We start from the raw sequence: 25,498 nt of genomic DNA, 5'->3' as shown, positions 1-25,498 counted from the left end.
GCTGGAAAACATTTTTAGTCTTCATCTTAAACCTGTAATAGGCACTGCCAAAAGAAACAGATGTAGCTTTTCCGTATTTATTTTTATTTTTATTTTATTTTATTTTTAATCACTTAATTAATGAATTATTGTGGGCAATGTTTTGGTTGGAGAGAGTTCCACGTAGAAGTGGGCAGATCAAGTGAAAAAGCCACAGTATCCATATCAATGCTGGTACTGGTATCAGATAGCACTGATACTTTGTTTCTATCCTCTTAAGTTCAGTAGGTAGCCCATTGAATTGTGTTAATTTTTTTGTACTTTTTTAATGAAAAAAAATAACTTAAAAAATGCAATATGGAAAATTTCTGTGCCTTTTTGTGTTGACTGTCCTTCTGTTTAATTTATAGCTTATAATCCACTTAAATGACAGAAATGGACCCAAAGTGCCGTAAAGACAGGCACATTTACATTCCAGGTCTCCAAAAGTATCGGTAACGGTATTGGTATCGGCACTGCTTGGTATCCGATCGATACCAAAATTCGCAGTACTGCACACCACCAGTTTTACATTATCCCCTCACTCTTCCACGTCCTCCTCCTCCAGCCCGCACGTGCTGCGTGCTCGCCCCTGAGTTCTTCTCGTGCGTGTCGCCATTGGTTTGGGATGATGTCATCCGCAGTAGAGACAATAGAGCCCTCCTCCCCCGTCAGTGTCTCCTCACACACGCTTCGCAGCTCAGAGTGACACACGCTCAGACGTGACGCCAGCAGAGTTAGCCAAGCACCCCTGATGACATTTCCTAATTTATCTGTTTACTGTGAGTCCGGCAGAGCTGTGCATCGTCTTGTCAAAGCAGTTTTTTTTTTTAAAGAAATTATTCTTATTTGTGATTTTTCTTTTTCTAATAAGCTTCACGTACAAACGAGCAGGCAGGAGAAGGTGTTACACATCTGGATCATACCAACACATCGGGTCGTGGTATTCGGGCCACTGCAGACATGAGGAGCTCTCATTCCGCTGCGCATAAATGATGAAAACACTACGGGACTGCCACTCTTGATGTAAGTGATGTTATCTTTTATTGAAATTTATTATTAAGTAAGTCGTCGTAGTGCACGGTCCGGTCGGCCTGCAGCCTGTGATAGTCCCCCATCAGCATCTGCTTTCAAACGGTTTATCTCACAGCACAGATCTGCTCCTGAACGCCGTCATTGTGCAGTCATATGAATGCAAGAGAGAGAAACAAGAAGAAGGCAAAGCATGATCGTGCATTTCAGCGCTGGCTGCCGGATGCCATCAGTCATCTGTGTTTGCAGTGATAAGCGGCGTGTGTCATTTATTGTGATAAATAACTGCAGCCCCGTGGAGGGGCTAAGCAAAGAACGACACGTGAACTCTTAATTATGCACGTCCACGCTTCATCAGAGGCAGGAAGTGAAGGTACAGGCCTGCTGGCCCGGGCCCGCATTAGCTTTATTTCTCGTCATAGTAAAGGTTAAAAGACCGTGCCACGGTGATGCGATTAAAATACGGAGAAATTAGACGGTGCGCCATCTACCGACTGCACAAACAGCAAGTAAAAGATTGGCAATTACTGGCCTTTAGTAAACATGAGTGCAGAGGAAGAATGCGACTGTTTATTTGCGCTTGTGGTGGTGCTGATGAGATGACGAGAAATTATTGTTTTAAATAGCAGGATCCAGAGATTTTGATGCCATTTACAGAGAGATGAAGGTGCAGACACACATAAATATACCAGCCTATATAAGTGACTGATGACCTGTACCTCCACCATTTACACAGGAGGAGGCTGGTGGATTACAGTTAGGCTGTGGTTTGAGTGAAGCAAGCAGGTTGTTTAGCAGCTTCACTAACTTTACCAACGACACACATCTGCAGGAGAATCACTGCAGTGGCATCACATAGACACAAAACAGTTTCAGATGTAAACCTGCCCTAGGCTCCATTGTTCCTATTAACATGGCTCTTTAACCTGACACAGTCAGTTGTGGGTTTAGTGATCATCCCGCTGAGAATAATCGTTCAGCTCTGCTGCTCAGTGTTGACTCAGTGCTTCGGTCAACCTGTCCAGGTGAAAGCACGAGCAGTTCTGCTGATGGTCCAACACTTCTGTTGCTAAAAACCTCCATCTATTGAACCAAGGGAAGAGACATCAAGGTAGCATTTAAAAAGTGGTTAAACTAATTAACAGCAGCTGATTAACTCTGAAATATTTTCAACCTATATATAAAACACAGGAATATGAGCATCACTTGACATTACTTTAAAAAAAAAAATCTAGGATCACATCAGAGTGATGTAGTAGCTCGAAGGACATGAAGGTTAACACCCTCATCTTCCCTGTGATGAGTATGCATATTCTTTGGGTGCTTGAGTTTAATGTCAGAAGGCACACACATCAGGAAACCATAGAAACAATGTTACAGCCACGTAGGTCTCCAAAATCACTATGTACTACTTTCACACTATATATAATGATAATGTGTGTGTCTGCAGTATTTCAGTGTCCTTAGAAAGTTCCTCATGGAAAAGTACAGCAGGTACACTGCATCATACAGATCCAACAATAATCACTGGACAAGATATAAAATAGCAATGATAACTTGGCATCTTAAATATAAATAGTGTTGACTAGAGTAAACGCTTAGTACCGTAGTAGCATTTTTCTCCATGTGGATGTGCATAATCCTCTGTAAATGGACAAAGGCCTCAAACAGGTCTTCTGTTGTCACACCCAAAGTCAGAGTCAGCAGACTAGTCAGGATGACTGTTAAGTGATCACAGGGTTTGATTGTAATGGTTACCTGAAATGAATCAGCAAACTCAGTAGCTTCTCCAGAGTGGAGCTGGCTGGTTCTTTGTTTCATGAAAAATTGAATATGTTTGAGTTTAAAACTTTTCGTGCTCTCTGACGTGTTATAGACCACAGGAGATTAACTGATCACATTTGCAGCCCTGCTGTGAGGAGAAGTAAATGATTCAGATTCAGATAACTTTATTTATCCTAATGGGGGCAAGTGAGGGGGCAGAGAGCGTTCTATAGAGTGAAAGAGAAAAGTGCAAGGAAGAAAAATAAAAAATAAAATAATATAAAACAACATAACATATACATTGAAGTACTGGTAATGATGGTAATGAATGAAGGGGTGGTTTGGAGACTGTTGGACTGTATGACTGACTGAAACAGGAGCTCTGAATGGGTGGCAAGCAGTTAAAAGTAGATGATTTAATTTGGATTACGAGCTGGTATTTAAAAAAAGGAAAACTAATATGTGTTGTCATCTGCATGCTCGAATACAGGAAGTCACTGCTTTTCATACCTGGATCCTAAATCATTTATAACAATAGTTTAAGACGTCTTACAAATGCGAAACAAAAACACTAAAATGGTTACTATGCAAGTGAAGTTCCGAAACATTACCAGTTTATTTAAAGCCAAACATACACTAAATATGGCCAAGTGAGTAATAACCCACAGGATTACCGTGTTTTTTTTAAAGAAACAGCCAATGACAGCCTGTCTGATTAATATGAAGTAATACATTGAAACATGTGATCCGGCTCCATATAGGGCTCCAGACCACAAATGAATCCTCCCAACGTGACCTCAGAATCACTCCCACCGTTAGTAATGATTAAATCATTAAGCGTTCCTCCTCCTAAATGTTGACGCCGCCGGCCGGCCTTGGCGCTGAGAGAGATGCCGCGACAGCCCCGGGGTGTCCTGTATTATTGTTTTCATGCACACTCATACTTTCTTGGAGGGTTTTTTTTTCTTTTCGAGGATATGAGGGGAAAATAGAAACCGAGTGTTGTTACCACGCTGCAACTAACAGATGCTGCTGTTGACTTTTCTTTTTCTTTTTCTGTTCGAGTTGAGCAACTCTCTGTCAAATAGCATAAGGTTTCGGTGTTACCCGCAGGAGACAAAATGATTTGGGACCCAGTGGAGCTTTTCTGCTCTGCTCCTCCAAAGGTTCTCGTGCGTGTGAGGTCTTTAGACTAGATTTAAAGCCTTCCTGCCCGCCAGTTAAACCTTCTCCCTTCACTGGTTTAGATCAGCCTTGTAACAAATGATCACACACAGTCACTCAGAGGGCTTCGCTACGCGTTGTTACATCTTGTTTGACAGTTAATCTTTAAGACTTTTTTTTTTACCTTTGTTTGCAAGAGTCGCCGTGTCAGAAAGTTACAGTGTGAACTGAAATGTGGTGGATGGAAACAAGCACATTTAAAGAGTTTTAAGGATAATTGAGACGGTGTTCTTTTTACAGAGATTATATATTCGAAGAACATTTCTCTTCTTATCTTTACCTGGCAGAGGGCTCAAGTCCCAACCAACCACAAAACCTCTTCCTGAGCTCCTTTTGTCAATGTCTATTCTTAGATTTCTATTTTAGGATTGTCATTTCTTTGGCTTTCCGATAAAACTGCACAGAGCTTAAATGCCTTCCTCATTGTTTAACCACCGCACAGCATGACTCTTTTTGCAAGGTTTAAGAATACGACATATAAACAGCAGCTCATTCGATACACTGACAATTAATGGCCTTTAAAATGTCCATGTGAACAAGAGTCCAGAGGAAGACCTTGAGTGTTTATTTGTGCTTGTGGTGATGCTGATGAGACGACGGTGAGAGGCAAAACAGAGTGCTAGTGCTAGATTCGCTAACCTAACGTTACAACCAGCGCACATCTGCAGCGTCATCACGTAGAGGCAAACCAGTTTCAAACATAAACGTGCCCTGGGCTGCGTTTTTCCTGTTAATATGGCTCTTTAAATGTGACACGGTCAGTTGTGGGCTTATTGATCACCCCGCTGAGACTAATCATTCAGCTCTGCTGTTCAGAGTTTGCACAGTTGACCCAGTGCTTTGATGAACCTGCCCAGGTAAAAGCACGAGCCGGTGATTAGCACTGGTTTTCTCCTCGTTGGTAGGTTGTATTTGGCATTTTTCTTAAATTAAAAAATGGAGAAGAAGAAGAACTGCACAGATGTGTGAGGGTTATAACACCACACGTCCTATCACTGCTTTGTCTCAGTGTTAATTGTTCTTAAATTATTTGGTCAACGTCTGTTGTGTTTAAATGTGCGATGTTCATAAACTGAGTTGACTTAACGCTCACTGATTGGCTAGTTTGTGCTGTTGCTTCCATCACTTTCTGTCTGCTGACTGTGGCGATTAGGTGATGTAATTATTTTGACTTTGCCTCACTAGCCCGTAGTGGTGGAAGCTGTGTTGAGACCGATTGCTGTTAAAAATTAAAGCATGCAAAGAACTAACGCACACCAGCAGAGAGCATAAATGCCTTTTCAGCCAAACAGCAGGGCGTTTTATTTGAGATGTTGGATATTTAAGAATGGCCGCCAATGATCCTCATGTGTCATTACTGTAACATTATCATGCCTTTGTTGGCAAAATAATCTGATTTGGGCATCTGAGTCACAACGAAGTCATCACGTACAAGTGAGTTGCCAGACATTTCCTTTGTCTCAAGTGAATGCATCATTAGATGTGTGACTAAGGTCTGATTAGAGTGTGACTCACAATGACTTGCACACATCTCTGTGCCGTTCTTACGCTTTTAACTTTTTTTTAAAACTAGTTTCTTTATCTTGTCTAACTTCACTTAGTCTGAGGTGTCAGTAGTTGTCACTTGATGTCGGTATAGAAAAGCCTGACGTTGATAACGCATTATTTATGCTATTTTAAATGCACTTCCAAAGCTTTGTTACAAAATAATATACTACTGCAATCCAATCCCTTTTTTCTGACACACACTAATGTAAAACAGGGTTGTAGATGTTAATTTTCTTGCACAAATGGACAAGAACGTGACGGTAAAGTGTACTACGAAAAAACTGAGTCGACAAGAAGCAATGGGGAGCTGTTCCTGATGTTTTTAAACAAGAAAAGGAAGAAAAAGACATTCTGGGTTCTCACAATAAGGCAGCAGCAGGGAGAATTTCATGGTTTGATCCAGGAGTTGAAGCTGTATCACGCCCGCTTTCGTACATATACCAGGATGTCAGTGGGGCAGTTTGAGCTCTACTTGTCTCACATCTGAGGTGGGAGGGAAATAATTTCAGAGAGCACAGCATGTCTCACTGTGTCTGAGGTAAAGTAGTAAATAATCAGATTGTATATTCAGTAAGGGTGCATGTTTTGTTGCCATTTGCAGGACTCTGATTGGTCAATATTGTTTATTTGCTCCAAAAAAAATTTGTCCTACGAAATTACACAGTCAGTGTGAACGGTCACATTGGCGTTTAGCATAGGTGAATCCAAAAAATATTTTTAATACGTTAAATATTCAGTTTCACGCGTCTTAAGAATGATGTTAAAGCTGAGTCTATGCCTAGAACAGCCAGAGCTTAATTTACTAACACATAGACCAACCTAAAGAGTAGTGTAATTAATTACTATGTAATATGTAATACACAATCATACCTTAGTCGGTCAATAACACCTGACACTGACACATTAACCTACTTGTTTCTGTGTCAAAATGTTATTCAGATGTGATTCTGACCCACTTTGGCAAGCAGCTATCTGTGCTGGGTGCTTTATTAGTCATTATCATTCATATCATACTTAAGATGGGCAGGCGGAGCCTCGCTCCCTGCTCCCTTTTCCTATCTGCAACCCACTGCTGTCACAATTAACATTTCTACCCTGGGGCGTGTTGAAGGGGAGACTACATGCTGCTGTGACTCCACTGTCAAGGCACACAACGATGATGGGCAGAGTATGTGTTTTGCTTACATGTAGAACAAATTTTGTGTGCTTGGTACTTGGCTGCTTCTGGACTGGATGTTTCCCACAATGCTTTGGTGGTCAGCCAAGCGTATTATCAGTGTTTAGCAGTACAACAGAGGAGGAGTTTTCTGCTGCTTGGCTTGTTGAAGTTTAATGCCAAGTCGCGCTCGAGTGTTTAAGTCCTGACAGGCCCTGATGATTGGTACATTATTCTCTGCTATCAACATCCGTGCAAGTCAAGGAAACTTGCTCTGTTTACTCTTTAATGAAGCCATAGAGGTACATAGAGTAATTGGTCTAATTCACTAAGCCACTAAAATCACTAAGTCATATATGTAGAAAAAATGTAGCTTTTGTGATTTTAAGCTATAATTTTAAAGGATTAGTCTGCACTTTTTTGCAAAGAGTTTTGTGATGAGAAAAGTTATTTTAAGTACACAATTTTCTTTGTTTTTTTATGTTTCCCAAAATTTCAAAATGTGTAGATTGAAACAACATTGAAACACTAAATGTACAACAAACCGCTGATGGACCACAATTAACAGTGTTATTACCACATCCTTCATGGGTCTAATGCCCCCGTCATTACTATGGGGGCAGATTTTGCAGGCTGACTGAGCAGGTTGCACCCTGAGGCGTGCACGGCTGCGCTGGGCAGTGGATCTCCTCTCGTAGCCGAGAGGTTTGCTGAACAAGATTTTGGGAAAAAATAGTGTGTGCTTTAATTACAGGTGATTCATCAGAACCTGTTCAATAAACTAGTGTTGCAAGTGGAGTTACATTAACAAATATTGGAAATAATTTTAAAAATCAGGCTGTTCTTTATTGCGTCAGTGTTTGGCTGTTTTTGTGCCTAACTGGGATTCTCCACTTACCTTGTCACAAATATGAAGCTGGAGGTTAGCTTGGCATGAAGTCTGGAAAGGAGAAGGAAATGCTAAGTGAGTTTTGACCAAACAATTTTAAAAAAGCCTGCTTACCTGTGCCTTTAAAAGTGTTGTATGGAAGAATTTCACTTTAAAAATTTGGTCTAGCCAAAACAGCTAGTCAGCTGATTCTCACATTTTCCTATTTGCATCTTAGCCTGCAGATAGGTTTCATTCAGCTCTGAGTCTCAGTGGCGGAATTCATCTCCACCATCTACCATTAAAGTTCAGAGAATCACCAGACACTCCACAATATTATCACAATACTTCACTCACAATAAGATAATATTGCGATATTGCAATATGTTTAGTATTGCAATAACATATACTGTGATTTATCACCTTTTTTCAGCTACAAATTACAATCTTCAAAGTTAAACTTTGACAATATCTATTTTATCCAACAAGGCAAAGCTATATCACTTCAGTTACTTATGGGTTTGTTTTTGTTTTTTTACACTGATGAGATTGACAAGCACACTCCCATAAATCAGTTTGCTATCAGTCTCAAATTGAATAGGGTTAATTTTGGAGTTATATACAATCTGTTTATTATAATATAACAATTAACAGTGATTCATTTTTGATGTGTTGCTGTCAACAAAGACAAAATTCACATTTAACTATTACATTTGACCTCAACAACCTTACTGTTCTACAGCAGTGTAACCAGAATACAACCAGCTGGCAGCCAGTTAGGTTGAGTCAACTCGAGTTGTGCTCACTGACAAAGACTCATTGGTCAGCCAGTGTTATCTAAGGATGCTGGTGCATGAGATGAGCCCTCTTGTTAAAATACTTGGTTTCACTGCATTGATAAAATATCAAAATATCGTGATACTCTGCTGTATCGATTTTTTCCCCCTCTCTCCTATTCACCACCACAATAAAGATCTGGTCATGTGGTTACACAGCAAAAGACTGCCAGCTGGTTAGCAGCTACTGAATGTTCAGAACGATGCACTTACCTTTAAAGCTTAATATGTAATACATTAATTTGCTCAAGCTGTGCAAAAGTGAGGGAGAACCTTTTAAAGGGACTATTTCCAGAACAGAAACAGTCACCACTGAAGTATTGTTACTCTAAATTTGAGGACAACAAGACTCCAGGAAGAAATAGTCCTGCAGCGAACCTTCCATTAAACTGAGAGTGGTATTGATCTCCTTGTGTTACTTCCAGCAAGAAAGGAAAAGAACACATTTTTCAAAGTGCAGAACAAATAGTCCTGCTCTTGCATTGCTTCATGATTTTAAATGGGAGTCATCCAGCGTTATAACATTATATGATGACATAATTTTCACCAAACAGTAATACACAAGCATAAAGAGCTTACTTTATTCATTTTATTATTATATGTTATTAGTGAGCGTCCATCACTAACTTATATTCCTTTTACATTTGACACTTTACACTACAGAAATCTGTTAACTAACTTTCACACCAGCAGCTATCATCTTCTGTACTGTCGGTAGCACCACGCCTCGTGTCCAGTGCCCATAACTCTTTCTTTCCATCTGTCCGTTTTTTTATGTGTGTGAAAGAGCAAAGAGAGCAGCAGGCCGCCTCCTGTCATTTTGTGCCCACTGTCAGCTCAACACAAGCAAAACTGCAGAAATGTGGATTGTCCTATGACAGAAGCAGCCTGCTCATCAGCCTCTGGAAACAAGTGACTCAAGATGACAAAGTTTCCTGCCATCCTCATGCTCGAGAACTCTTACTGTTATAAAAAAAAAGCATGACAAAAAAAACCACGTAGCAGTGGAAGAGATTCTTTAAATCAACCCATTTAGAGTTATTGAGCATCCTCACAGTGGTGTTTGCTCTGCTGCTGTCTGCTCTGCATTTGCTGTAAGGTGCATTGTGATGAAGTAGCTACTTAAAACGGGGGTGGGGGGAGAGAGAGCAGAAATATCGCTATCAATCTTGCAAAGCCAGACAACCATCTGCTCCCAAAAACACCAGCTCCCTCCCCTCAACAGCTTGTCCCCAAAAACACTCACTGCAACGCCTCTGCAGCTGGAGATGGACCACACTGCCTAAATCAGCACTGTGACTGTGGTTATGCAGTGATGGTCCTCCCACTGTAAGCTTTACACTGTCCTCCTGTCATGCATATGAGGGCCTTATTGTGTGATGCATATCAGGATGCACTTCTTTTGTTCTCGAAAAAAAATTGTTGGATTTCTTTAAAATTGCCTGGTTGACACAGGAAATCACTTTTAATGCTTCTTTCAAGGAAATTATAATTTTATTACAGATATTTCTTTTCTGTGGGAGAGTTCAGTCGTATGGAAAAACATTAGGAAGTCTACCTTTTCTTTCTGGTTCTCGCCTGTGCCTGTAAAGCCGTTATCTCTGCTCTGCTGGTGGAATATGAGCCGAGGGAGGGCGTCATGATCTCCCCCGCAGGATCATGCAGCTCTTACTAACAGAAACTGAGTGGAACTCACTTTTTTTTCCTCCCCCCAAAAATATTGCTTTTAAAGTGCAAAAGTTTGCATTTCAAATCATTTCACTTTCATGCGCTCTAATTCAGAAGCAGCTAATGTGATTTAAAAGTTTAGCGTAGTATAGATTTTTTTCCTGAAGTATTCACACATGAGTGTGTGTGTGTGTGTGTGTGTGTGTGTGTCATTCATCCTGCGGTGCTTGTTTATTCACTTTCATGTAGCTTGCTGTCAAATGTTTCATGCAGAATCCTCAGAAAAGTGCTCAAAACCTATTGAAAATATACAGTTGGCTTTGTGCACATACTGATATGAGTTATCAGACTAATAAACTTTACGTATTACATACAACAGCATTATTTACCACTATTGAAATGTTGTTTGAAGGGTCAGAGTTAGTAACACATTAATTTGGCCCATTAAAATGATGAAAGGGTTTCTTTTCTAACTTTCTTTAATATCTCAGTGAGCGATAAGCCAGTCCCTTTTGTGCCCATGCTCTGACAATATGCAATAACAGACTGCTCTTTGTTGTGCATCTGTGTGCGTGCGTGCATGTGTGTGTATGTGTGTGTGTGTTTTGGATGCAATTAGAGACAGCCTAGGATCTGTCAACTTCAGCTATTAACAAGGCGCCAACAATGAAAAGCTGTCAAATCCTAAATTGAAAATAACAAGTCTGTTTCTGTGATCACAGAATAATGAGTTTGCCCTTTTAAAGAAGCTTCAAACAAACCCTGTACACTTTGTACCCTCACTATTATTTTTTTTTTTAAATACAATTACTGGAAATGCATCAGCCCTCGGCATGTACAGCATGTTGGCAAAGCAGGTAGCTCACAGACTTTTATCAGATTCCATTAGGCGAGCAGGTTAATTAGGACCGACCAACTGCAGTGATTTTACATAAACACAGCTAATTAAACACAAATTTGATTAATCGCTTTATCAACAGCTCTCATACCCTTGTTTTATTCTCGCGTACTAACAACCCAATGTGCTTAAAGTATTAGCATAAAAAGTACTTGTTCTGCTGAGGTTTGTTAACCGTCCTCCAAGTACAGGATTTTCTGTACTGCACAAATATGGCTCTTTTTCTGTTGTTTCATATTGCATACACACATCTACATTTTGTTAAATGTTGTGCAATTTGAGGAGTTAATTGAATAAGAGAAATAAAAACTCAAGAACATCTCAAATGTAACTAGGGCCTTTAAACTTTTTTATATAACTGCTTAAAAAAAGTTTGGGGCCGCTGCTCTTTAATTCTTGGATATTCTTACTTTGTGATATTTTCTTGAAAACATCAAGTTTTTCTTATTTCAATCTTAATTAAATGCTCTATCTCACAGTTATAAATAATTTTAAGAAATCCTGGAGAAATCTTTTTGGTTTGGTCTATTTTGGCCAAACCTGACCTCTGAAATCCGTCTAACCCTGCCAACCAGGCTAATCATATCCAATCTCCTTGGCAGATGTGAAAATAGGATCTTTTATAAATCTTTAATGTTGCCTTTGAAGCACTGAATGGGCTTAATTTAGTAGATTAGGCAGAATTCTTAATTGAAACTTGAAAAGCTGTGGTGTCTTTTGTTCTTGCTGTGAAACAACATGCTAACATCACTGGTGTGCTTTGAGTGTTTTCCTTTTCTCTCTGTAGCTGAGTGAAAATGCCACTAACCAGCCTGCACTTTACAGCATGTGACAGAAAAGTAATCAGAGTGATAGTGACTTCCACCATGACAAAACTGGGTCATTGTAACACCCACCCCCCCTTCACCACAGGCAAGGCTGAAAGAGGAAAAAAAGATGAGGATGTCATCACCAGACTCTGTGCGTGGATATAAGCATGGGGACACTGGAGCGCGGTTTGCTTTCTCTATGGGTTGGTAACTGTGTTGTGGTGGGACCGAAGGCATCCCCAGATCACTTTGACGTGTCCCTTCCTTCCCCGTAGACTGTGGTTTATAGTGTCATGTTATAATCTGCCTCCCTGTATTTTAGCTCTACCCTCTTTTGTTTCTGTCAGCCGGTGTCGTCCCGAGCTATCTGTTCCTCCCAGTACCCACTTTAACCTGGTAGTCTCCCACTGTGCTGAGAGATTTTTAAATGTTGCTTCACGGTTGTAAGCTTAACAAACACTCTCTAAAAACAGCTCTATGTAATTTACCAGGTTGATTGATGGTCTTCTAGTTTGCTAGATCTGCTAATATAAAAAGATCAGCATAGGAAGTGCCTTTACGCTTTTAGGGTGAGGGTTAAATTGAAAGAAGTAAACACTGAGGGTCAGTCTGTGAAACCCAGCCACTGCAAGTGTCTGGTTAGCGGCAGACAGTGTGATTAAATACCAAAAATTAAAATTACAGCTAGGAAGGCGTCTGAGATGACAACATTCGAAAGGTGGTTAGAAGTTAATATAATGTTCTGAGGTTTATTTTACTACAAAAAGGTTCATTTCTAAACCATCTTAGTTTGTGATTAATTTTTGAAGTATTAAAGTAGATGAGTATCTAAAGGTTTAGGCTAAAGGTGTTTTACACATGAACAGTGCTAATAAAAGATGTGGAAGGGTAGAATGACAAATTAAACATTTCTTTAGGTCTTTTATCAAAAAAAAATGCTAAAAACGATGAGAGCCCCAGTGACACAGGCCTAGAGACTGGTCAGCAACCACCTGGCAACCACTGGTCGACTTCTCCAACTGGTTGGCAAATGGTTGCTGGTAGGTGAAAATGGTCAGAACGAGGTATACAGGGTTGCATTAGAAACCTCCTTAAGATTGCATCATTGCTCATTTGCGCAATCGCCATGGACACCCATAGTTTACACAGATGGCACCAACTTATCTGCAGACACTAACTTCTGGCTGTGTGGTAGTGAAACGGAAAAGTGTGGCGCATCATGGAAATGGTTACTGTTTCCCTTCAAAGTAAAAGTTGAAACGTTCTGTCTGTAGTAGCAAGGCACAACTTTAGCTTTGAAGAAGATTTGCATTGTTTCAGTGCCACTGTGCAACTAGTTGGTGAATGTTTGCAGACAAGTCAACATCTTCCATCTAAACGTTTAGCAACCAAGGAGGTTTTTGGTGCAGCAGATTTCATCTAACAACAAACCATTCACCAACCAGACAGAAAATGCACATTTTTCTTAACTACCGGCAGTTGCCAGGGCTCTGGGCTTGTGAGGCTGATGCATACAGAAAAGGCTTAGGTCCAGAAATCAATTTTCAGTGACTGAAATCAGTTGCTCCTTTCACACTTTACCAGTTTACACCAAATTTTCAATTCCAAGCATTAAACATTAAACAAGCAGACATTAAAACAGCCTCCCCCGACTTTAAGGTTAACCAGGCTGTACACCTTTTATGGCTGAAGTAAAGGCAGGAGTTAATGAATAGTTTTTATTTTCTGTGTCAGAGAAAACTGTGTTTAGAGCTTAACGTGAACATTAGCATCCTAATATCCTCCCAGCTTACCAGCCCTGGCACCAGTGCAACCATGTCTGCTAGTGTGGCAAGAAGGAAATTAAAGCAGTCCATCAACCAAACAACTCACGGCACAGTGAACATCACAGACAGAGTATACGTGCCAATGGGTGGGTTTTACCTCAACGACAATAATATGTCATTTTAACCTTTCAAAGCAGACCTAGTTTATAATGAATCTACAAAAAAAGTGTAAAAATTTCAACTCTGACATTGTGAAGTAACTGCAGCGACCTGTTATTAGGAGCATTACTCATTCAGACAGTTTAATGCTATAGAGACACTTCGATGTGTGTTTTATTATTACACTGACTTCATCTCTTTTTGCTGCGTCATGATGTGAAAACTTTCTCTCCAGCTGAGCCGTGTTGTTGTCTACGTGGTGACCTTCTGTTTATACCATGGCCTGGACAAATGCTTGTTTTTAATTGGCCCAAAGGATGTGGTTAAATTAGTTGCTACCAAAGACAGGGTGAACGGGCTAAATGGCTGTGGGCAGGAAGTCTTTCATCTCAGATAATCACAAAGTGAAGAATCTCACTGAGCCATTAGCTAACTGTGAGTCACTAGGTTGTTCCGCAGTGAAAATGCACTGCAGAGACGGAAATACAAGACATTTTGTGCCGAATTGAACAGATTGAAAAACGTTAACTGCCCAAATCAGCTTGGCTTCAGCATACAAACAAAATAAAGGTTACATAATGTTAACATCTAGAACATACCTGTGTTCAGCAGTATATTCAGCTGCTTTTAACGTGGTGTTTATGTCATGTTAACACATCTTGTTGGGGACGTCTGAGAGGGATGAAGGTTGCCGAAGCTCGTTTGATGCAGCTTTTGCAACTGAGCTGCTAAGAAGCATCACTGCTATCAGGATTAGCTAGGATTATTTGCTGCTAACAGCAAACAGGTACACACTCTTGAACCTTTGGATTCAGAATCTAACAGTTGAATGCCAACAGGATTACCCGGGAACAGTTTCAAACTGAATGTCAGATTCCTATAAATACAGATGAAGGTTAAAGCGTCTGTCCACTGGCCCTGGTATAAGCAGACTGAGACTGTGCAGTGCATGTTTAAATGGATTCCCAAAAAGTAATTACTCCTGTGATATCCATTCACCTTAAACATGCACCTCTATGGGTCTTAACTTCATAGAATTTCTCTTTCATTTGCAGCAAATATGAAGAGAAATACCCCCAAGTTAATAAAGGTCAAAACAGAGATTGTTGGTCGGTTGTTTTGTATTTACTCTTGGCATGGTTTGTCACGAGGAAGACACCTTTACAGGTGACTTACAAAAATATACAAAACGTAAAAGGCTGTTGATGTTGTGAAAATAGTTGTCATTATTGTTGAGGAGTTGGAGCTTTACTTTACATTTCACAAATAATTTTGCTCTTCAAAAAACACTGAAAACTGTAATTAAAGAAAATCTGTGTACGTCATACAAATCAGGAGCTGCAGGGCAATGTTCATAATCTTTTATGAGCATGTGCTGTTTGCATCTAAACTGAAGGAATGTAAAGTGTACCCCTCATTTCCAGTGTATATGTTAACTAAGACTAAATCCCTGACTATTTCCTCTCTCTCTCTTTTTCCCCCTTTCACTGGACAGCTTTGCATAAACCCAGATGCCTCCCCTCCCTCTTGACGAACGCATAGTGGTCATTCAGCGCCCCAAAAATTTAGCCCTTTGCGAGGCTTCCCCACAGACTATCGCGCAGCATTCCTCTCATCTCACAGCCTCCTCCAATGGACAAGTCGCTCATCCTGCTCATCTCCATCCTTCTCACTCCCAATTTTATTCACCCACCTGTAAATCTCTGACTCTGGAATGCAAGCGCAGGTTGTCCCGTGTGCAGAAATTCAAAAGCGACCAACCTGTCCTCCCGGCGGCCGTCAGACACATCCCTAGCCACTGCCACAGCAATGGCACGGTAACTCTCGGCCCGCGTCTGCCCTCACACACGCATACTATTGATATCAGAGTGACATTGGACAAAGGAGGAAGAGGTGGAGGAGGAGGAGGATTCAGCAACTCATTAGGGCGTAGCGGGAGTATAAAAAGTGGCAGAGGGAAATGTGTCCCTTCAGAACAAGGACAGTGTGAGAGAAAAACCGGAACTGCAGGGAGGCCAGGTGGCGTCGAACACAGGCCACAGCGAATTCGTCAGCTGTCATCAGCCCCTGGTGGGGTCCTCCAGTTTGTCCCCGCCCAGGCGCAGCAGCATAAGTTTAGGAGTGAAAAGGAGAAGGAAAACACTGGTTTTCTTAACAGAGGTGACCACGAGTTTTCCTCTATAGGTCACAGGACAAGCTCCAAACTGGGACCGGTCCATCAAAGCCTAAATAGTCACAGTCTGACCCACCACCACAACTCTGTCCCTTTGCCCCATGCTGCCATCCTAAACTCCACCTACCCCCCATCTCCTTCCTCCCAACCCACCTATGTCGCAGCCTCTCTTCAGCAACGTAGACAGCCTCACCCAGCCTCTCAACCCAGGGATCACCGCCCTCACCTTCTTCATGGTTTACCCCTCTCTCCTTGCTCCTCCCACGCTGGAGGGTTCCCCAGCCCTGACCACACCTGCACCATCGACTGCGCGCACCCATTCAGTTGTGGCTGCTGGAGGTTGGTAAGATGCAGAGGGTGTAAAGGGCACTCGGCTAGCTTTCAAGGAGGTGGTGGAAGCACTTCCACCTCATTTTCCTGTGGTCACAATGTTGGAGCAGTAAAGAGAGGAGGTAAAGAAATGGGCCTGAGAAATCTGGGTGGGTGTCTCTCCAACGCCTCCACCTCTAACACCTCGTCTTCTAACAGCACTGCTTCTGAGTGTCGCACGGGCCTGTTCAAACCTCTCCGCTGTGCCTCCTGCTCTGGTGAGGCTGGAAACTTTGAGAGTCCTGCTATTCTTCGCAAAAAACTTGTAGGAGGATGCCTTCCCTGCACCCCGCTGTCCTCTTCTGCCCCTCTGCGGGCGATACAGAGCTGCGTCACAGGCTGCAACCCCAAAGCTTCCCAAACGGGCAGTTCCACCTGCAGCTACTGCAGCAGCGACCCCATAGTGGTCACATACAACCCTCGCAGAGGCAAACCCCCAGGAAGAAGCATCCCAGCAGCTCATCCGATGTCTATGTATCCAGCCGATGATGACGACTACAGCGTGCGCACCATCTGGCCTGAAGAACTGGCCAAGAAGATGACCCACTCTAAAGCTCAAAAAAATCACTGTGCTGGGATAGGTGTAGGAGTCGCGAAAACCTGTGCGAGTCAGACCCAGAATGGCAGTAATGGAACAGGGCTCGTTCTCCTGGACTGTCAAAACCTCAAGGAGTACACACAGACGCAGCTCACAGACCACGCTGGACGGAGGCGGCTTCAGCAGGGCAAAATGGCAGCCCTCGATTTTATGGGCTGCAGGTCAGGACCGGAGTACGACGACGGTCGGAGCTCGCTGAAGAGGCTTTTGAATAAAGCCGAGGATGCGGGATTGAGCGATGGGCCTGACCATGACGAAGATGCAGCATATCCCTCCTCCCCCTCTCCCCGCTCTGCCTCCCCACCATCACCTGTGTCCTTTTCCCCTCCACCATCCGCCCCCACTACGCTAATCAAACCCAAGCCTTGGCAGAGAGACAGGGAGGGAGGACACACTCTGTCGTCGGCTCAGTCACTTCACCTGGCCTTGAACTCCCTGAACAGAGAGCAAGATGAGGAGAACAACAGAAGTAAGAACAGCTTAAAATCCAATTGTGTTGAGGCCATTGCGGTCACTGATGTAAACCTGGGTCATAATAGCTGGTGTCAGCTCCTTATACACCACAGCTGTTGATCAAAAATCTTTTGGTTAGCTTCATTTTATGACAGTGTTTATGTTCTAGTGCAACCTGCTTTATAATCTACCAGTAATGCACACAGAATAATATGACCCACTTTTGCATCAGGGACAGAATTGGTGATTCACTGTAGTTTTTGTCGTTGCATTGTATTCATTTTTTAAGTATTCTCTTGATTTGGTGCTTTGTTGTAGCAGTTACTTGTTAATTCACAGTTAACACCACCTCTCCACACTATCATTTCCCAGTGCGCCTCTCTCTGCCGCTCTCCTCTTCCTTGCCGGCTTCTCTTTCCGATGAGTCTGTGATGACTCCCGATGCGGAGAACGCTGTGGTCAGTCCCATCCTGCCCTTCCTGTATCTGGGGAATGAGAGAGATGCTCAGGACCTGGACCTGCTCCTACGCCTCAACATCGGCTACGTGGTCAACGTGACCACACACCTGCCTCTCTACCACGTCAGCTCTGGACTGCGATACAAAAGGATCCCAGCCACCGACAACAGCAAGCAAAACCTTCGACAGTACTTCGAGGAGGTTTTTGAGTTTATTGGTGAGCACTCCACCTCTTATACATTGATGTGTGCAGTGTTGGGCAGTGTGGTGGGATTACTTTATTAGGTAATAAGGGGTTAAAAATTCTACTTTAGTAATTATTAGTGCTGCCAGCGTTAATCTCGTTAAAATGACGTTAACGCCATAACCCCATTAACGCGGCAAATCTCCTTTAGCAAGTTAAGGTGGATTGCTCCTGCGAGGGCTGCACGGCGTCAACACATTAGCACGGTTAGTTCGTTAACGCGTTAGCGCCGTGCAGCCCCTCGCACTGGCGATCCGCGTTAACTTGCTAAGGGAGATTTGCCGCGTTAATGGGGTTATGGCGTTAACATCATTTTAACGAGATTAACGCTGACACCACTAGTAATTACTTTTAAAATACTAATCCAAATAATGGGATGGTTAGCTTGTTTGTGGACCTACCAGTATTTATATAGAAGCTTGATATCAGTTTCTGCATTAAGTAGAGCGAGAACTAGCACATGCTATCTTAGCTATCTTTCAGATGTAAAAAGGGGTTAGCCTTTACCAAAAATGTCAGCTTAGGGCCTAACTAGTAGCTGTGTCTGCATTGAAGTGGTAAACCTACTGCCAAGAATTAGCAATTTTGTTTTGAGTGGGAGCTAGCATGCTAACATCAGAGCAATGCTAATTTTTAACTGCTAATTATGTGTTATGCACAGAATACATTGCATTTGGGCATGACGCAGCGTCCCAGGAGAAAATCAGATTACTTCATTAAGCAGCAAACATTATTGAGAAGATACTCTAGACAAAAAATGTTAAGCTGGGCCAATCTAAAAACCACGATATGATTATGACACAGATGACCAGATTGGGCATCTATAACCAATATTTCCCCGAGTCATGCCCTCTCTTCTAATATTGTTTTGAATAAGCACATGTGTGTGCAGGCACCCACATAACATCTTAAAAACACTGATCAGTCACTTTATTAGGTGAACCTTGCTGGGACCCCCTGTTTGCATTAGAACGATCCAGAACTTGAAACAATGCTCAGTTGGTACTATTACAACACCACCAGCAACATGAACTATCGATAAAATGTAGCATAAGACTTCTCCAATCTTCTTTTGGCTTATTTTGATGAGCCCATGTGGATTGTAGCTCCAGTTGGCACCTGGTGTGGTCTTCTGCCATGTGATTATTGTGTTAACAAGCATTTAGGAAAGTGGTGATAATCCTGTTTTATTAAGAAATTTTATTTGAAAGAGAGTGAGAGAGGTCAAAGAAGACGTAGAAGTTTGGAAGAAGAAAAATTCTATTTTTAAAATATAATTTTGTGGCCAAGTCAGCAAACCTTTTAGAGTGTTTTTAGTAGATTTCACTGTTGATTCTATAAATGTAGTTTTTATGTACTAGTGAACAATGAAATAAAAAAATTAATTAAGGTAATACATCAAGTTGTCCAAATAAGTGCCTGAATGACTTCCAAGTGGCATACTTACTTTTAGAAGGACACTGGTCTGAACTGGTGTACTCATTTGTACCAGCATCTCACCTGTCACAGTCCCACTGCTCTTCAAATACAAAAACAAGCCTCTGTCTCATTACTGCGACAGCTAGTGAGCTCAATTAGTATTGCATGGTATGCAGGTAGGACCCGCAGTTGGTCTTGTTGATAAAAGGATAATGTAGCAAAATTAAGGTTAACAAGCTTCCCCTTACCAGAAGATCTAGGAAGGACATCGAGCGTGTGTTCATTAAGACATCGAGCAGATAGCTGTTACCGTCACTTTTATTTTACAATCATGAGCTAATGTTCAAACAGCAGTTACTCAGTGTCAGAGTGTTTGCAGGATGCTTTATTACTCCTTGCTGTGACTTCAGCTGAAGTCAGTAGTCTGCGATAACTGTTGCCTGGTAACCCGATTTTTCTTTTTGTACTGAAAGAGAGAGGAAAGGCAGTGACTTGCAATGTGATCATTAGATCCTTTGTTTCCTTTCAAAGCTATTGTGTTAGTGTCTATATTGTCTATGAAGTGAATTGCTGACTCTGTGCCATGCACTCTGTGATTCACCTACAAGTTTATTTAATAGCTGGTAGAACTTTTTCTTTAAAGTTGCATATGAAACGAATTATTAAAAGCAAGTGCTGATGATGTACATGTTGCTAAATGTGTGTTACTGATGCAGTGTTAGGTCATTTTTTTACTTCTAGAAAGAAAACTGAGCTCATCCGTTTTGTTGCTCTCATCCACAGAGGAGGCATATCAGAGTGGACAGGGAGTGCTGGTACACTGCCAGGCAGGCGTGTCCCGTTCTGCAACCATTGTCATCGCCTACCTTATGAAGCACACCCTCATGACAATGACAGATGCCTACAAATACGTGCGGAGCCGCCGTCCTGTGGTGTCGCCGAATCTCAACTTCATGGGCCAGCTTTTGGAGTTCGAGAGGGACCTCAACTCTGGGGTGACTCCTCGCATCTTGATGCCTAAGCTTAACGGTGTGGAGACGCAGGTGTGAGAAGGGTCAGGGGTCGCAAGTGTACGGAGGGAGTTAGCGCAGGTGAAAGAGAGAGCAGGACTGAAGTGGCATTGATGAGGCGTGAAGGGAGGACTGGAAAATGCTGTTGCGTTTGGCAATTAGTGTACTTTTCATACTGTGAGACAAAAGACTGGACGGTTCGGTTGTTTAAGTAGTCGTTCTTGGACAACTTGATCTCCATCCAGCGTCTTGTTTTTAAGATAATGTGCCAATATTTTGTATATATCTAACATCACTCAGATATCTCAACACGTTTTTCTTTTTCTTCCAATGCCTCTTCCTTTCCATTCCCACTGTTTACAGCCACAGTAACACACTGAAATATACTGACTCTGTTGCCATGAATCATAAATGCATGCAGAAATGGAAAGGAGGGACTTTAATACTGCTTCCACTGAACCGCTTGGATGCTTCCACCATATGTAGCAACACAGAGGTCATTTCGATGCACTTTATTTCCCATGTGTTTGTTTTAGTATCACCAACTGAATTGTCACAAAGATGAGAAGAATTTGTCATGCAGACCTCAGACAGTGTTTTTGGTTCATATTAACATTTTTATCTTTGTTTTGTTGTTGTTTTTTTACTAATTTAAACACTGTGCAATAGAGCATTATGGAGCCAGGAGGGAAACGTATCACAAAGTGACAAACAGCGATTGACGCTGGTAATGGCAGTTTTTATTTGAGTGAAGCAGCCTGTGTTGTAGAAAAGAATAGCAGTGCAGTATTGAACATTACACTTATTATGCAGGTTAATACACTAAAAGAAGCTTATAATGAAAGTGGGGATCAGAGCGCAACACCTTTTTTTACACTCTATGATTTCAAAAAATATTTAAAGGTTTTTCCTGCTAGGATGACACTGTGCAGTGTGTGTTGTTTCTTTTGTGGTTACTTTAAAAGACAGACATTTGTTAAGTATGAATCTGTCCTGTTAGGGGGCGTGGCCCAATATTTTTTCAAATTAAAGAGCACACAATAGTTTGATATAACATTAAGATTTGTTTAATGTTAGCGTAGCCTATCTGGTTGGAAACTGTGAGCTAAATTGTTTCATTTCTGTGTTTGTGGGGAATTTGTGTTGTTTTTGTTTTTCTAAACAGCAATGCGAAAAATAGATGCTTTTATTTTGTACCTGTTTAATTGCGACCTAGGTGTCGTTTCTCAAATGGGATCGCCAGAACGGGGCTGAAGTTATTTTTTCATGAATTTCACTACTTTACAAGTCCTCGAGACAAATATACTTTAATATTTTCATACCTTTGTGAACAAGTTAGAGGTTTTTAGCTAATGCTAATGTTGTTAGCCCCTGTTCTTTTGCCTTACTTTCCATACTGAATTTCTTCCTCGTGCGCGTCATGACTATGCATTCTCTTTCATTATGAAGGCTTTGGTTTGTTTAGAAAAGGTCATTTGTTTCACTGTGAATTAGTCCAAATGTAAATTCTATTCAGGTTTAAAGGGTAACATACTAAAACAATGAGACTTTAAAAACGATCTCATTGCAAAGTATAGTTACCCGACTTCCCCTTAAGTTGCTTACGAATTAGTTGCTAATAAGCCTCTAGGCAACCACTTTGAATCACAAGGAGATTGCTCCCGACTGACTGCAACTGTTTAGAGACAGGTTGCCTCCCACCAGGCAACCTGTCTCTAAACAGTTGCAGTCCAATTTGAACTGACTGCAATCACTCTCAGTCACATTGATTGACATCATGTTGCATTCAATTACAGTCAGTCTGCGTCCATGAGACAAACCTGTCTGTGATGCATCTCTCTGCAATAGGACTCGACTCAACTTGTTGTCAGCTGGTTGGATTCTGGCCTTTTTCCTATAGAAAAGCAACAGCGCTGAATTCCTGTATCATTTTGCAGTAAAATTGCTGTTCCTGCCAGAATAAATAGATCTGTTTCAGATCTATGAGGTTCTGGCTGAACTCTGAATGGAAGTCTTCTATGGTTATGTCGAGACTGCAGCAGGCTTTGACTTCTTTGATTTATTACAGTTACTCATGTATTATCACAAACAGACTGCATGTAATTGCCAACTTGACCCCAGGCTAACCGATACCAGACCGATAGCAGTCTACCTCTGTCTCACTGCTTCTTCACATTGGGCCAAAGTTGTTTTAAAGACGGCTGACTGCGAGTGGTTGCATATCTGGTCGTCGTTTCCAGAGCAACTATTTCAAAGGCAACAAGAACGCAAATTCATTGCACATGGTGACAGTAATTTGGGTCGTGCAGTGGTGGTCTGTCTGTAGCATAAGTGTGAGGCTTTGAATGAGGCTCATTGTGGCTTTCTGTGAACTGATTAGAGCTGCTGTTTTGAAATCTGCTGAGGTAGAAAATTATTTTATACATTTTCTAGTCTGATATCATATGTGAAATATGTGCAGTACTCTTCCCAGCCTCAGTTTAACAGGCACAGGAATAAAGACTCAGTCCCTCAAAGAAAGGTCTACAAATAGGGGACATTTGTGCTTGTTTTCTATTAATCCAACCATTCTGTTTATCCTGAGTCACAGGGAGGCTGGAGCCGTGCTCTCGCCTCTTAGTCCTTTAAAGACAGAAGAAAGAAGCGGTAGTGCAGACTTGCCAATGACTGTAAAGTTCAAGGATTTGGAACATGTTTCTTAATAATCTCATAGCTGACCACAATGTGACAATATGTCAGGTTACAGGTGGGAGCTATGACCCAAATAAATCCAAATTTGCTGACAAATTTGCAAAATTCACAGCTTTTAAATTAATTTTTGCGATATGTTAACCAAATCCTCGTTGTTGCTTCTTCCATATTTTAACTAGTAATTTAAAAAAAAATCCCCTGATACAATTTTCTAAAACCAAAATGCCTTCAGATTAAGCAGTTTGAATAAGACTTTAAGAAATTATCCTGAAACCTTTTTGGATTTAAGTGACTTTAAGAAAAGGTCTATATTTTTCTACCGTCTTCATCATGTTGGAGTGTACCCACGTACACGTGTTGTTGTTGTTTTTCTTTCTTTTTTTTACATGACTCTTTGTTTTGTATACGAAAGACCGTCTGTACGGAATGACATCTTCCTACTCTCCTGTGATAATGTGGATCGGATCTTCTTTGAGTTGCACTGCATCCACTGTTATCAGACCTCTGTAAACTTGGGAGTGGGTGGGTGGGTGGGTGGGTGTTTGGAGTGGGGGGCTCAACTCGCCGTATTCCTGTTTTTACCTCTCGCCTTTATTTCAGCTGGAGAAACATCAACCAAACGTGCAGTTCGCTCCTCCTGTCTCTCCAGCTCAGCTCGCAGTTAGGAGAAGCGGTAACGTTTGAAGAGGGCCTCTTACTATTGCTCCTTTTATACAGACTTTATATGCAAAGTGGCTGCCGAAGCAATTTCTTTGAATTCTACACTGTATGGACTTGCTGTGCAGTCGAGTCGTTGCTGACCTCAGATGTTTGTACTCGAGAGACAAATCGAAAGGAAGTTTCTCTTTAATTGTCATGAACTGAAGGGCCAGTGTCTCTGTGAGTGTCCGTATGTGCGTACAGTTTTTTCTTTTTGTTTTCTTTTTTTTTGTTCTTTTTTTTGCACTTGAAAAGAGAAAAGTTGTTACTGTGTGTAAACCAGTGCATTGCTTATTTGTGGGAACTGGATTAACCTGGTTTGTATTTTACTGCTTCTTTTTAGATATTGTGTTACTCCCTGTACCAAATACTGAGTTTAAGGATATTGATTCATTGGTGTGATGATGATGATGATGGGATAACTCAAGAGAAAAAGTAGACCACCCCGTTCCTAAAGGGGGTAAGAACTCTTCAGGTTTGCCTATCAGAGTAATGCTGTGCTGATTCGCTGTCCTTCCTCCTCCAGAGACCTAAAAAAAACTCATGTTATCGAACCTGTGATGCTCTTCTGTGCCCCCCTTCCCACCCTTTTCATAATGGATTGTTAATCTTAAGCAAATGTAATATTTTCATATTGTAATAACTGGTCCTCGTATTTAGAAAACATTTTTACCTTCATGTACCGACTATACTCTTCATAATTCTTTGAGGTGCACTGTGACAAATACAATGCTGCTATATCACAAAGACTATTATTCTGCACGTCACATTTAGCCGATGCCAAAAGCTAAAGGTGACAGATACAAAGTGGGCTCGAATACAGAGGCCCTGCTTCCATTGTTTGAATTCAATCCAGGCTTCTTTGTGCTGCTTCGGTGCGGTGTGTTAATCTCAAAGCGACTCTGTGCACAACCGTAGGATCTGTAGCTGTCCTGTTGGTCTTCCTTTACAAGCATGACTGGATGGAAAGAAAGAGTCAAATGTAGCAGTTTCTAAAAGCTCATCTCATTCCTGACAGTGGTTAAAAAGTCTGTGATGTCTTTTTCTGCCGATTAAATCTATTCCAAACACAGAGAAGCAATTTATGGATGAATTCTAATTAGCTGATTATTCCTAACCGATTTTGAACCATAGTGAGTTTTTTTTTTTCGGCAGGTGATGGTGCAGATGTGGAACCAGTTCTGCTTCAGTGTTCTTTGAAAATAAGCCCACATTTTGACATGTCTGAGAGGCAGTTGTTACGTAGCATTACTAGCAGAAGGTATGGAAAAAAATCCTGGCAGACAAAAACTGGGGACAGCATCTAACAACCATTGGGGAATTTTGCAGCAGTTGCACCTACAGCCACTAAATTCAGTGGTTTCAGTTTTGTGTTGCCTTTGTTCTAACTAGCACTTTTTTTTATTAAATAGAGTCAAAATAACTAGTGAATGAATTGCCATGAAATTATATTTTAAAAGTCTTCATCAGTAGATGACGAATTATTAAAACATTGCTGCCTGTGAGCTTCAGCTGTGCTTTGATATTCATCACCAGCTAAACTTCAGCATGCATGCTCACAGTAACAGTGGTTAGCACAGTGATCTTTAACTGTTTTTTATACACACATGTGAGTCCAGATGCACTATCAATGCTAAG

General features: G+C 41.4%; 1 protein-coding gene across 2 annotated transcripts; it reads left to right on the top strand.

Annotated features, from left to right (window-relative positions):
• Nucleotides 1–619: 619 nt before the first annotated feature.
• On the top strand, nt 620–22,174 carry si:dkey-175m17.7 (uncharacterized). 2 transcript variants are annotated; one of them, XM_003450443.5, is made up of 5 exons: nt 620–800; nt 893–1,044; nt 15,242–17,355; nt 17,712–18,014; nt 20,244–22,174. In XM_003450443.5, exons 3-5 carry the CDS (start codon nt 15,258–15,260, stop codon nt 20,507–20,509), a joined length of 2,667 nt encoding a protein of 888 aa, XP_003450491.1. In that variant the 5' UTR covers nt 620–800; nt 893–1,044; nt 15,242–15,257; the 3' UTR covers nt 20,510–22,174. The 2 variants fall into 2 exon arrangements, with proteins under 2 accessions (XP_003450491.1, XP_025766749.1); XM_025910964.1 differs by having other exon boundaries at nt 620–1,044.
• The last annotated feature ends 3,324 nt before the right edge of the window (nt 22,175–25,498 follow it).

The sequence above is a fragment of the Oreochromis niloticus genome, linkage group LG10 (genome assembly GCF_001858045.2).
Source record: "Oreochromis niloticus isolate F11D_XX linkage group LG10, O_niloticus_UMD_NMBU, whole genome shotgun sequence".
NCBI lineage: Eukaryota > Metazoa > Chordata > Actinopteri > Cichliformes > Cichlidae > Oreochromis > Oreochromis niloticus.
This window is presented reverse-complemented; position numbering and strand designations above follow the sequence as displayed.